General features: G+C 44.7%; 1 protein-coding gene across 4 annotated transcripts in view; it reads left to right on the forward strand.

Annotated features, from left to right (window-relative positions):
• LOC130355603 (ATP-binding cassette sub-family C member 5-like) overlaps nt 1-14,574 on the forward strand; it is a 136,237-nt gene that overhangs the window by 57,356 nt on the left and 64,307 nt on the right. For all 4 annotated transcript variants that reach the window (XM_056555951.1, XM_056555952.1, XM_056555954.1 and 1 more), the window contains 3 exons: nt 1,385-1,509; nt 5,645-5,717; nt 13,325-13,528. In XM_056555951.1, coding sequence (XP_056411926.1) covers nt 1,385-1,509; nt 5,645-5,717; nt 13,325-13,528 — 402 coding nt within the window. The remainder of the gene's footprint in view (nt 1-1,384; nt 1,510-5,644; nt 5,718-13,324; nt 13,529-14,574) is intronic.

Raw genomic sequence — 14,574 nt, forward strand, 5'->3', positions numbered from 1 at the left:
GAACTGAGCTGCAGAACCCCAACCAACCTGGGGAAAGACAGGGAGTGGTTTTTGATAGAATGTAGATGTTTTCTATTCCTGGATAACCCCTTTAAGTCACTTTCACATGGAGGAATGTTCGCCTGTAAAATTTTCCTGGCTGACATTCCACGGGCTGCAGGTGCTGTCAGAACAAGCTGCCGCAAGGAATGCTTGGAAATGTGCTGTCTCCATAGATGACAATGCATTTCTGAGCAGATTCCGCAGAAATAATTAAATTGTAAATTTTTCTGCAGAGTCTGGAATTTGAATTTCCAAGGCAAAAACATCTGCTATGGAAATTCAAATTCCAGACTCCGCTGAATAATGCGGTGCTGCTAGGGAATTTTCAAGCGGAATTTTCCTGCCACATTTCACTCAGTGTAGCATGTTGTAGAAAAGTATTTAATCTATAATAATCTTATATGCCAATTGCCAAGCGCTAAAGAAGTTTTTACCAAGTGAACCTACACCTCCTAGTATGACTTAAAGGGGTACGCTGGTGCTCCAGGGTTCTGAACATTTTGTGCAGAACGCTCGGAACCAGAGGCCATGATCATGATGTCACGGCCACGCCCCTTGTGATGTCACACCACGCCTCCTCCATGCATTTCTATCGGAGGCCGTCAGCCGACACGCTACTCCCATAGACATGAATGGAGGGTGCTTGGCCGTGACGTCACGTCCACTGCCGCAGGAACCCGGTATTTTTTAGAATGCCGGGTGCTGCTTGAGAACACGGGGGCCCCCTAGCAGGGGAGTACCCCTTTAAGTAGGGGTAAGAATATGCTGGAAGTTGTTGTTTTACCCATCACCACAGCAGAACTTGTGACTACAGAACTGATAGGATACAGTCAGGCAGAATACACAATGATTTCAGTGACTCACAGAGGACATGTTCTCTATAATCTCTCCTTTTCTTCTCCATCTGGCCAAGATGCAAAGCATTCTTCCAGCTACATCTTCCCTATGCAGAGTTTGACACCAAAAACATCATTGGCTCCCCACTTTGCCAGCAGATCTTTGAGCAGTCACAGAGAGCAAGACCAGGGGTCAAGTCCAAGGAAAAAAAGTGTGGGAACTCACCCAAGATTTTCAGTCAAGGGCTTGTTCTGCAGGACTCCTGCTAATGGGAACGGTGTTCCTGCTGTGGAAAAAGTGCAGGAACTCAGTTCCCACGCATTCCTGCAGGACTTGAGCCCTGTGCAAGACATACTGGGAGCTCTGAAGCTTTTCTTTTAAATGGGTAGTATATGCAATTACCAAAACAGATGTGTCAGGAGAAATGACTGATGCTCTTTAAAAGTGATATGGTAAAGTATGTTTGTATAGCAGGCTTACAATATTATACTTGTGTTACATTTAGATGACCTTACTGGAAGGCACAATATCAGTAAGTGGCAGTACTGCCTATGCGGCCCAGCAAGCCTGGATTTTCAATGCAACCTTAAGAGAAAATATTTTGTTTGGAGAAACATATGATGAAGAAAAGTAAGTTCTTATATGTTAAATAAAATTTCCACTTATTTGTTGAGTTTTTACAAAGCAAATATTGACACTAATAAACAGAAGTCTATAGTCTTGGGTCTGCAGCACATTTGGTATAGAGCAGGGGTCTCAAACTCAAATTATCTGGGGGCCACTGGAGGTAGCGGCTGGGTGAGGCTGGGCTGCATGTGGGGGTAAATGATTGCACTCGTGGCCCCCAGACCAAAAAAAAGGCAAGGGCCCCCTGCGAGGCTCCGCAGCTCGTCAATCGTCTGCCACACCCCTATTCCACTCAAATCCCACACACAATAAACTAAAATTTATTTATGTAAGAAACACTTTAATAAAGGTAAATTTCCATGACCAATAATACTGGTATACAAGGAGTAAATATATACCACCACACAGTAACTGGATGATACTGCCATACTGTACTGAATAAAACCACTATACACAGACCAGTATACTATACAGGATCTGTATCCTATATAATTGATTACATACAGGACCATATAGTGGTAGATACCAGCTGTATAAAGATCTGTATACAATATAAGTGATTATATACAGGACCATATGGCAGTAGATATCAGCTGTACACAGGATCTGTATACCATATAAGTGGTTGCAGTTACATTTTGTGACTCACAATTACGTATTTTCTGATCAGCGGAGTCCTCTTTTATTTTCTTCCATCCGGATCAGACCGCCATGTGGATCTTTTAACATCTGCAGGACAAACATGTCAGATTCTACATTTTTCCAGTGCCTTCCCCTTCTCCACAAAATCTGCCCATCTATAGGCCCACAAACTGTAATAATGCCCTCCTTGGTATCCTGCACAGTAAAAGGGAAGGTAGGTAAGTAGCCAGGTAAATAGGTAACTAGGTAGGTAGATCAGGAAGCCAGATATGTAGGTAGGTGACTAGCCAGGTAGGTAGGTACGGGGCTAGCTAGGTAGTTAGGCAGCTATGTAAGAAGGCCAGGTATGTACATAGTTAGGTAGCCAGGCATGTAGGTAAGTAGTTAGGCATCCAGGTATAAAGTTATGTAGCCCCCCCTTCCCTGTAGGTATAGGAACAGAGTTAACCCCCCTTTCCCCATAGGTATAGGCAGCAGTTAACCTCTCCCCCTTTCCCCATAGGTATAGGCAGCAGTTAATCCCCCCCTTTCCCCATAGGTATAGGCAGCAGTTAAAGGAGAACTCCGGAATATAAAAATTGTTGCCCATACTGCCGGCAGTAAAAAAATAAAGATGTACATACCTTCCTCCGCTCTCCCGGGCCTCCGATAACCGACTCCGGTCTCCACCGTGATCCACTTCCTGGTTGCTGGTGGTCGGATGAATCATACTGCGCTCAGCCAATCACCAGCTGCAGCGAAGTCAGACTCGGTCGGCGATAGGCTGAGCGGCAGTGTGAAAACACTTCAGGACACAAAATTTTTCACTACACCGGCACCTGCGGCCGGGGCCGAAAACGTCACACTGCCACTCAGCCTATCGTCGGCCGAGTCGGGACTTCACTGCGGCCGGTGATTGGCTGAGCGCAGTAAGACTCTCTGACCACTGGCAACCAGGAAGAGGATCACGGTGGAGGCCGGAGCCGGTCACCGAAGGCCCCGGGGGAGCGGAGGAAGGTATGTACATCTTTATTTTTTTTACTGCCGGCACTATGGGGGACAATTTTTATGTTCTGGAGTTCTCCTTTAACCTCCCCTTTCCCCATAGGTATAGGCAGCAGTTACCCCCCCCTTTCCCCATAGGTATAGGCAGCAGTTAATCCCCCCTTTACCCATAGGTATAGGCAGCAGTTAATTCCCCCCCCCCCTTTCCCCATAGGTGTAGTCAGCAGTTAATCCCCCCTCCCTTTCCCCATAGGTATAGGCAGCAGTTAATCCCCACCCTTTCCCCATAGGTATAGGCATCAGTTAATCCCCCCCCCCCCATAGGTGTAGGCAGCAGTTAGGCCCCCACCCCTTGGATGGTTAAAAAAAAAAAAGGAAAAAAAGGATGCTCACCTTATATCACACGCAGCAATTTCTCACCATCACAGTGCAGGCGCTGATGAGTGACGTCATCGGTGCCTGCACTGCGTGGGGGTGGAGGTCACGTCTCCTCTGTGTAAGATGGCTCACACAGAGGAGACGCGCTCTGCTGTGTGTGCGTGTACCGCACATACAGGAGAAAGCAGCAATGTCTGCTGGGGATCCGGGATGAGTGTCCCGGTCCTCAGTAGTAATGGCAGCAGGCCCTTTACCAGCCGAGCCCTCGGACAATGTCTGATCGGACCAGCCAGTCAGTCCGCCCCTGGCCACATGCGCCCCTCACATATAATGCCCCCATCATGCGCCTCTCACATATAATGCCCCCATCATGTGCCCCTAACATATAATGCCCACATCATGCGCCCCTCATATATAATGCCCCCATCATGCGCTCCTCACATATAATGCCGCCATCATGCGCCCCTCACATATAATCCCCCATCATGCGCCCCTCATATATAATGCCCCCATCATGCACCCCTCACATATAATGCACCCATCATGCGCTCCTCATATATAATGCCCCCATCATGCGCCCTCACATATAATGCCCACATCATGCGCCCCTCATATATAATGCCCCCATCATGCGCTCCTCACATATAATGCCGCCATCATGCGCCCCTCATATATAATTCCCCCATCATGCGCCCCTCACATGTAATGCACCCATCATGCGCCCCTCATATATAATGCCCCCATCATGCGCCCTCACATATAATACCCTCATCATGTGCCCCTCATATATAATGCCCTCATCATGCTCTAAATTTAACCCTGCCTGCTACACACTGCGTCCTATAAATATAATAATACCACACATTGTGTCCTGGACAGTTCATTTTAGGAACTGTCCAGAGTAGGAGCAAATCCCCATAGCAAACCTATCCTGCTCCAGACAGTTCCTGAAATGGACAGAGGTGGCAGCAGAGAGCACTTTGGTCAGACAGAAAGTAAATTTTAAAAGAAAATAACTACCTGTGGAGCATATAGCAGCTGATAAGTACTGGAAGGGTTTAGATATTTAAATAGAAATAATTTACAAATATGTTAAACTTTCTGTCACCAGTTGATTTAAAAAAATGTTTTCCAGGGGAGTACCCCATTACAGTATACCTCTGATGCTATAGAAAGTTTCTATAAATTAGCAAGTAAAGATAAGGAACTTTGTAATATATCTTATCACAGAAAATTCCTTTATTAGACATGCTTTAAACTAGTAACACCCGGTTGGCTATTTAGTCATACATTTCTAGTAAGAATAACATATTAATGGCACAACACGGAGCTATAAGAAATGATGTTCTAGAATTGTTATTTCAAGATTTACTAAAATAGGCAGGATCAGCCATGGGGTTTCTTTATTACAAGTATTGGCCTAGTCTGTTTACCTTCAGGCTAAGTTCACATATTGTAAAATAGATCGAAAAAGTGGCAGTTTTTTTTTATCCAATAATGTATTCTGTTAAAATCAGTGCACACATTGGGTGACATAATCAAAATATTCACACTACATCACACTACATTTTAGAAGTTTAAACCAAAAAGATCAAAAGTTTACACAATGCGCTCAGTTTTTAAAAAGTGAGCGTACTGTTGGATTTAGTCTAGATTACAAGGCATTTTCAAAGGCTCATAGCCGTATTTACATAAGAATTCTGGCACAAAGTTTATACTTTCTTTATAATAGTGTAAAAAATGTTTTGTTTTTCGATTTGATATATTTATTGCATTTTTAAATTTGACATTGCAAAATACCACTATAAATACTTTCAAACTATATTTATTTATAAATGGGGGTCTAAACATACCATCTGGTGTGGCTTACTTGTAACTGGAGGCATGCTTAGTTTTAGTTACATAGTTACATAGTTTTGTGCTGCTGTTGCAGGACCACAGCATTTTTACAGCGATTTTCCGAAACACACCATTTTTACAGTGATGGAAACATGGGGAACAAAATGATGGTCATACGATTTGTACTGATTCTGTTTGAGTCATTGGCTTCATTTAGTAGACTTCAGTATTTACTGTATATCTTATTATTGCGTATTATTATGAGCATTGAATCCAGTTCATCTTTCTCCCACAGGTACAATAACACACTGGAGGCATGCTGCTTATATCCTGATATTCAGTCTCTGCCTAATGGAGACTTAACTGAGGTAAAAAGACTTAGATTCCGTAGAATGCTTATATACAGAATGCATAATGTTACAATTCATAATGTACACAAAGCAAAAAATAAAAAATAAATAGGGAATGCCAAGCCTTTAAATTTAAAATAATCCAGTGATCCAATGAAGAAATAGCACACCTTGGCTATTCATACAAATGCCATCTATTGCCAGGCACAAAATCAGAATTGGGACAAGGGGTAGGTAGCAGCCTGGGACACCATAGGGGATGGGGGGAGGGTGGTCTTGCAATTTTATTGGGAAAAAAAACTATTTCTTTTAACTTACTAACACTGAGGATTAGAAATAGCCTGCCTCTCATCACCTTCCTGACTGTCGCTGTAAACTATTGTAAATTATCATATAAAGAACATTTACCTTTTGGAGGGGTTGAGTTTTAGAAGCCATATGGGGGTGTGGTGGGGGCATATGTCTGCATAGGGCATCAAAATGTTTTGTCCCAACCCTAGAAAAGATGCTGGATGAGTAGCCTTAAAGGGGTATTCCAGGAAAAAACTTTTTTATATATATCAACTGGTTCCAGAAAGTTAAACAGATTTGTAAATTACTTCTATTAAAAAATCTTAATCCTTTCAGTACTTATGAGCTTCTGAAGTAAAGGTTGTTCTTTTCTGTCTAAGTAATCTCTGATGACACGTGTCTCGGGAAACGCCCAGTTTAGAAGCAAATTCCCATAGCAAACCTCTGCTAAACTGGGTGGTTCCCGAGACACGTGTCATCAGAGATTACTTAGACAGAAAAGAACAACCTAAACTTCAGAAGCTCATAAGTGCTGAAAGGATTAAGATTTTTTAATAGAAGTAATTTACAAATCTGTTTAACTTTCTGGAGCCAGTTGATATATAAAAAAAAAAGTTTTTTTCCTGGAATACCCCTTTAAATAGGCAGTGATGGCTAGCAACATAAGCCAGCAGCTGCAGTCTATGGGCCAGGCATACTTAGCATAGGCAGCAGACAACCATATATTGTTTAACTGATGCCTAAACAAGACTCTCTACACCAACAAATGGAAATTTTGCGGCCTGCTGCTCCAGCTCCAGGCCCCTATGTTAAAACAGGCCCAGAGGCCCGCATAGGTGGCCTGCTACATAGGCCACCAGGCGCTTGCACTACGTCTGCCGTTGCGAACGTGGTCACAGAACACTGACCGCAGTCGTGAGTGGTGTTAAGAGAGCTTGTAGTGGTGTGACCTCTGCCGCACATCAGATGTAGAGCTTGTATGCTTGTACGTCAGTGGGTGGAATCTAGCTGCGCCGCGCTGAGGACGGCGCCGACGTCCGGAAGGAAGAGAACGTTAGCAAACACAGCAGCAGTGGAGCCACAGGAGCCTGCTCGGTATGTCACATAGTGGTTGTTTTAGGGTGGATGGGGCATGGGGAACAGTAATATAGAGAAGGGGGTGAGGGAGTTCAGGAATAAGGCACAGTGAAAGGGTGTGAGGGCAGTGCAAGATTGAGGAACTGTAATGGAGCGGAAGGGGAGATGCAGGCATGAGGCACAGTTAGGAAGAAACTGCAGGCAGGAGGCACAGTAATGGAGGGGAAGAGGGTGTGCTGGCATGAGGAACAGTATTGGATATGTAGTATGGGGTGTGATGCAAAGGGAAGATGGAATTATCCTAGCAGTAGATGGCATTAACTCCTTGTATTCGTGATGCCAGGGTGTGGTTTGTTCTCAATACACCCTGAAGGTATACCGCTGGATCCTGGGCTAGGCATGGGGGCAATAATGACTTTGACGCCAAGTTATGGACACCGGTAGCTTTACTGAGGTTAGACAAGTGGAAAAGTCTATACAGTTCCCATTGGAGGTCTCATTAGTCACCCTTAAAGGAGATGTCCCGTTCAGACTTTTTCTATTCCATCCTGCCCGGGCTGCAAAAAAATACAAAACAAATTTTCACTTACCTTCCTACGTTCCCCCGGAGCTCCGCAACAGCTCATCAGTCGGCCGGGCTGTTTACTTCCTACTTCCCTTAGCCCGGTACGTCACACGGCGCTTCAGCCTATCACCAGCCAAGGCGGGAAATCGCTGTGGCCGGTGATAGGCTGAAGCGCCGTGTGATGTACCTGGCTAAGGGAAGTAGGAAGTAAACAGCCGATTGATCAGCTGTTGCGGAGCTCCGGGGGAACATAGGAAGGTAAGTTATAGTTTGTTTTGTCTCTTTTTGCAGCCCGGGCAGGATGGAATAGAAAAAGTCGGCACCAGACAACTCCTTTAAGTCACCTGGTCACTGATACCTCCTGGATAACAATCACATGACAACTCACATGTTAAATAGTCTTAAAGTGACAACGCTTTCTTCACACATTACACAGTATAATACATAATAAACATATTTACATGGGGAACAGATGCAAAGGGACACAGGGGACAGTGAAGGGAGGCTGCCTGACAGGGCAGCAAGTGTACGGGGTAACATCTCCCGTACTGGGCAACCACAAACTCTCCCTCTTAAGCACAGCCATCCTCGGAGCCCAGTTCTGGAGGGCAGATGACTGGAAGTGGCCGCTGGGAGATAGTCAACAGTTCCTGGGGCATATTTGTGTAATGTCCGTCACAGGTCTGATTGGGGAAAACAAAACAGAAACGAGTCCATGTAGGATCGTACAAAAAATGTCCATACAGGCTCTTGTATTTTAGGGTAATAAACATGTGGGGTTGACATCCCCTTACCTGCCTCCTGTTGTCCGATCGCCGAATGACTGCTCAGTGCCTGAGATCCTATGAGAAACCATTGATCAATGTAAAAGATCAGTGTGTGCAGTGTTATAGATCATTTAACCCCTCCCCTAATAAAAGTTTGAATCACCCCCCTTTTCCCATTTAAAAAAACAAACAGTGTAAATAAAAATAAACATATGTGGTATCGCCGGGTGTGGAAATGTCCAAATTATAAAAATATATTGTTAATAAACCGCACGGTCAATGGCGTACGCGCAAAAAAATTCCAAAGTCCAAAATAGTGTATTTTTGAATAAAATGCGCTCAAAAAGTCTGATCAATACAAAAATGGTACCGCTAAAAACTTCAGATCACAGCGCAAAAAATGAGCCTTCATACCGCCCTGTATGTGAAAAAATAAAAAAGTTGTAGGGGTCAGAATATGACAATTTTAAACGTATAAATTTTCCTGCATGTACTTATGATTTTTTCCAGAAGTACGACAAGATCAAACCTATATAAGTAGGGTATCATTTTAATCTTATGGACCTACAGAATAAAGATAAGGTGTCATTTTTACCGGAAAATGTACTGCGTAGAAACGGAAGCCCCCAAAATTTACAAAATGGTGTTTTTTCTTCAATTTTGTCACACAATGATTTTTTTTTCCCATTTCGTTGTAGATTTTTGGGTAAAATGACTGATGTCATTTCAAAGTAGAATTGGTGGCGCAAAAAATAAGCCATCATATGGACAGTATTATATTCATAGGATGCAGTGTGTGCTATTATTACATTTATAGGACCCAGTGTGGCAGGGTTAAATTCAGAGCATGATGAGGGCATTATATATGAGGGGCGCATGATGGGGGCATTATAAGTGAGGGGCGCATGATGGGGGCATTTTATGTGAGGGGCACATGATGGGGGCCTTATATGTGAGGGGCGCATGATGGGGGCATTATATGTGAGGGGCGCATGATGGGGGCATATGTGAGGGACGCATGATGGGGGCATATGTGAGGGACGCATGATGGGGGCATTATATGTGAGGGGCGCATGATGGGGGCATTATATGTGAGGGGCGCATGATGGGGGCATTATATGTGAGGGGCGCATGATGGGGGCATTATATGTGGGGGCGCATGATGGGGGCATTATATGTGAGGGACGCATGATGGGGGCATTATATGTGAGGGGCGCATGATGGGAGCATTATATGTGGGGGGCGCCTGATGGGGGCATTATATGTGAGGGGCGCATGATGGGGGCATTTTATGTGAGGGGAGCATGATGGGGCATTATATGTGGGGGGCGCATGATGGGGCATTCTATGTGAGGGATGCATGATGGGGGCATTATATGTGGGGGGCCCATGATGGGGGCATTATATGTAAGGGGCGCATGATGGGGGCATTATATGTGGGGGGCGCATGATGGGGGCATTATATGTGAGGGACGCATGATGGGGGCATTATATGTGAGGGGCGCATGATGGGGGCATTATATGTGGGGGGCGCATGATGGGGGCATTATATGTGGGGGCGCATGATGGGGGCATTATATGTGAGGGACGCATGATGGGGCATTATATGTGAGGGGCACATGATGGGGGCATTATATGTGAGGGACGCATGATGGGGGCATTATATGTGAGGGGCGCATGATGGGGGCATTATATGTGAGAGGCGCATGATGGGGGCATTATATGAGAGGGGCGCATGGTGGGGGCATTATATGTGAGGGGCGCATGCGGCCCAGCCACACCCAGCCGCTACCTCCAGTGGCCCCCGGATAATTGAGTTTGAGACCCCTGCTCTAGACAGTATGAGCTGATTTTTGCACTACTCTTTTTGTCATTTGTGCAAATTTATGTAGTGGTGTGCACTGATTGATACATTTTGTGCAAGAATAAACAAATCTATCTTAGGCAGTGGGCTTCACTGTGCATAGAAATTTGCTTCCATTATAAATGATCTATATATGAAGTGAGCGCAGAAGCTGCGTTTGCTTTATAGCCAGTGAGTACTGGCTGCTAATAGCTAATGACGCATATTAATGATCAAGCTGATGCCCGCTAATTCTTTGCACACTAAGATTAAAGTGGTGCTTCAGTGGAAAACATTTTTTTTTTTAAATCAACCGGTGCCAGAAAATTAAACAGATATGTTAATTACTTCTATTTAAAAAAAAAAACGTAATCCTTCCAGTACTTATCAGCTGCTGTATGCTGCAGAGGAAGTTCCTTCCTTTTTGAATTTCTTTTCTGTCTGACCACGGTGCTCTCTGCTGACATTTCTGTCCATGTCAGGAACTGTCCAGATTAGGAGAGGTTTGCTATGGGGATTTACTCCTACTCTGGACAGTTCCTGACATGAACAGGTGTTGGCAGAGAGCATTGTGGTCTGACACAAAAGAAATTCAAAAAGAAAAGAACTTCCTCTGTTATTATACAGCAGCTGATAAGTACTGGAAATAATTTACAAATATGTTTAACTTTTTGGCACCAGTTGATTTAAAAAAAAAAAAATTCCGCTGGAGTACCCCTTTAATGCTGATCATGGCATTTAAAGGCTGTTTCTTGTGGGGTCAGGGCACAACATATAGGGGAAGTATGGTATAGTATTAGAAGCTGAGTCTGCTCCATATACAGTTAGTCATGCCACTTGATAATAGTTATAGATGTAATGGAATAGATGTAACCTATTTAAGCTCTACTATTAAAAGTTCAAAACATACCCCCTATTCAAATTTTGTCATATAAAAAAAAACTAGTATAAAATAAATTGTTGTTGCTGCTCCCAGAAATATCTGAACTATTCAAATATCCCATATTTTACTCTCCACTGAAAAAGACATAAAAATGCCTAGTACTTGCATTTCTGTTTTAGGTTATTTGGTCACATCAACTTCACCAAATAAAAATAAATAAACGAAAAGTGTTAAAAAAAAATATATAAAAAGGCGTTTGCACCACAATAAAAACTACAGTTTATCACATAAACCCCTACACAGATGCATCAACAAAAATTAAAATAGTAATAGGAGTCATAAAAGGGCAAAACAAAGTTTTATAGTAAAAGAACAAAACTTACCTCAACTTACCTTTTTTGCTCGTAGCATCCAGTATCAGGGTGCTTTGTCTGCGGCAGGTAACAGTGTTTTTCCTGGAGCTTCAGAGTATAGCATCTACAGCTAGGAGAACTGACAGTACTGTTCGCCAATCACTGGTTGAGTTGGGAAAGCACTGCTGCGGCCAGCGATCGGCTAAGCAATGCTGTGATACCCCGTCTGCAGTCTGACCAGTAACGGGAAGCAGACTGTCAGTGGAGACCCGGCAGCAGACAGGTAGTCCTGATACTGAAGGGTACAAGGGAACAAAAAAGATGAAGGAGAACTGCGGCACAACACTTTTCCCTTCCCTTGTGCCTGGGCTGCAAAAACGAAAACAAAAAGCTTTAACTCACCTTCCTACTTTCCCCCATTGCACCGATATCGGCGTCCCGTTCCTACGGTGATAGGCTAAGCATACTGTCATGTAAGGAGCCTGGGCAGCAGGGAGAAGGCAGGGCCCGAACTCCTTACATGACAATGCGCTCAGCCCATCACCTGCCGAGGCGGGACATCGCTGTGGCCGGCGATATGCTGATTGCAGTGTGATGATCGGAGCCCAAGAAGAAGGAAGCAGAGCAACACCGGAGGAACGGGATGCCAATATCGGCGCATTGGTGAAATGTAGGAAGGTGAGTTGAAGTTTGTTCTTTTAGTTTTTGCAGCCAGGGCACAAGGGAAGGGAAAAGTGTTGTGCCACAGTTCTACTTTAAGCGTGCTGAGCACAGTAGTTAAAAGAAATTTTACCAGACCCCTTTAAATGGTGGTAACAAAAAGCAACCTTCATATGGCTATGTGGACAGTAAAAAATATAGCTATTGAAAGGCAAGGATGGAAAGATGAAAGAAAAAAATTTTAAGTTTTTGATCTTGTTAATTCTGTGAACAAAGTGTAACACTCACGTTTCAGAAGACAGGAACTCAGGTGGATGTGGATTCGCTGGACCTGTGTGGCAGATGACTTGGATCGTACCAGGGAGCGGAGTCTAAAGTGCCGCTGGTTTTCACCAGAGCCCCCCGCAAAGCGGGATGGACTTGCTGCGGCAGGCGGCACCCAGATCGCTACCCCTGGCACAGCTCGACCACACAGGCGGCTGAGGAGATGCGAGGCACAGGAGGGATAAGGCAGCTCGTAGTCTGGATAACAGAAGGTCAGAGCAGGCGGCAAGGGTTACGTAGTCAGGACGTAGCAGGAGGTCAATAGGCAGGCGGCAGAAAGCAAGGTTGGGTCAGAAAGCGAAGGATCAGATACACGGCAAGGCAGAAACAGGAATGCTTTCTCTCAGGCTCAAGGCAACAAAGATCCAGCAGGGGAGTGAGGAGGTGGAGGAATATATAAATAAGCCACAGGTAAATCACACCAATGAGCGCACTGGCCCTTTAAATCTTAAAGCTCCTGCGTGCGCGCGCCCCAGGGGACGGGAACACGCGCCCCGGAGCAGTGAGGCAGAGGCTGGGGCAGGAGAAACCCCACGTGAGTGACTGACTGGGGCTTGCATGCAGGTCCCGCGATGCGAGTCCCAGCCCCGCTGGCAGCAGCAGATAACAGTACCATATGCTCATGGCCAGCATGTGCGGCCGGAGCGAATAACGTAACACAAAGTGAGTTAACTATTTGTACACTAAAACTGCTGATCATGTGTTGCTGTTCATGTGAATAAGTCCTACATACAGTCTCCAAAGAGGCCTTTGTTTTTTTATATTTGGTAGGAAAATGTTTGTGTTTGCAAGCCCTTTTATTACATAATGGCCTCCATACATTTAATTTTAGCATTCTATTTTGTTTGATTTTTCTCTGTAGATAGGAGAACGTGGAATCAACCTAAGTGGTGGTCAGAGGCAGCGGATCAGCTTGGCTCGTGCACTGTATAGCACAAGTAGCATTCTTCTCTTGGATGACCCACTCAGTGCTGTAGATGTGTATGTGGGAGCGGAGTTATTCAGCAAGGCAATTAAAACTGGAATGAAGAACAGGAGTGTCCTATTTGTTACTCATCAATTACAGGTATGTATCTGTCATTACAGTGCTCTTTAAGGGTAGGGTCACACCTGCTGTGTTTTGCAGTGTATTTGCTGCTGCTTATTTCCCTGTCCATTGAAGTCAGTGGGTAGCAAAATCAGCAGCAGAAAATACACAGCAAAATATGTATGACTCAAACTTTTTATATGTTGTACATGTCCGCAAAACATTAACCCTTCTAATATACTTCATAAGAGTATTTTATTTATTTTTTATAGAAATCATGGATTATAAAATAAAGGCTTTGTCCAAGCTCAAGCACAGGCATGGACAAAGTCCAGTAAGTGAGAGTGGGCTAGCACTCCTCTGTGCTGTCAGATAGGACAGGAGAGAGCACAGAGGAGGCCTATCACACAGGAGAGAGCATAGAGGAGTACTATAAGACAGGAGAGAGCACAGAGGAGTCCCATCAGTCAGAAGTGAGCACAGAGGAGTACTATAAGACAGGAGAGAGCACAGATGAGTGCTATCAGACAGGAGAGAGCACAGAGGAGTACTATCAGACAGGAGGGAGCACAGAGGGGTACTATCAGACAGAAGAGAGCACAGAGGAGTACTATCAGACAGGAGAGAGCACAGATGAGTGCTATCAGACAGGAGAGAGCACAGAGGAGTACTATCAGACAGGAGAGAGCACGAGCGGAGTACTATCAGACAGGAGAGAGCACGGAGGAGTGCTATCAGACAGGAGAGAACACAGAGATGGCGGCGCGGGGGGCTAACATTGTGGCTACACGTGTGAGGACATGGGAAAAGGAACTCTGGCAAGGCGGTTAGGCGAGATCACCCTGAATCACATAGCGGCATACAGCCTATCAGCAGCCAGCCAGCCCTGTGATGTCACAGTCCTATATATTTGGTAGCCATTTCTGAAGATGTGCATTTTGCTATGGAAGCAGAGACTGTGTGTGCACACTGACAATACAGATATTTACAGCGGCAAATCAATTCACAACAAGCCCACATTCTTTCTGGCTAGGGGAAATCCATTGACCTCAAGCAAGCATCACTGCAGGCAGGCAGAGAGAGTT

This window comes from Hyla sarda, chromosome 2, assembly GCF_029499605.1.
Source record: "Hyla sarda isolate aHylSar1 chromosome 2, aHylSar1.hap1, whole genome shotgun sequence".
NCBI classification, from domain to species: domain Eukaryota; kingdom Metazoa; phylum Chordata; class Amphibia; order Anura; family Hylidae; genus Hyla; species Hyla sarda.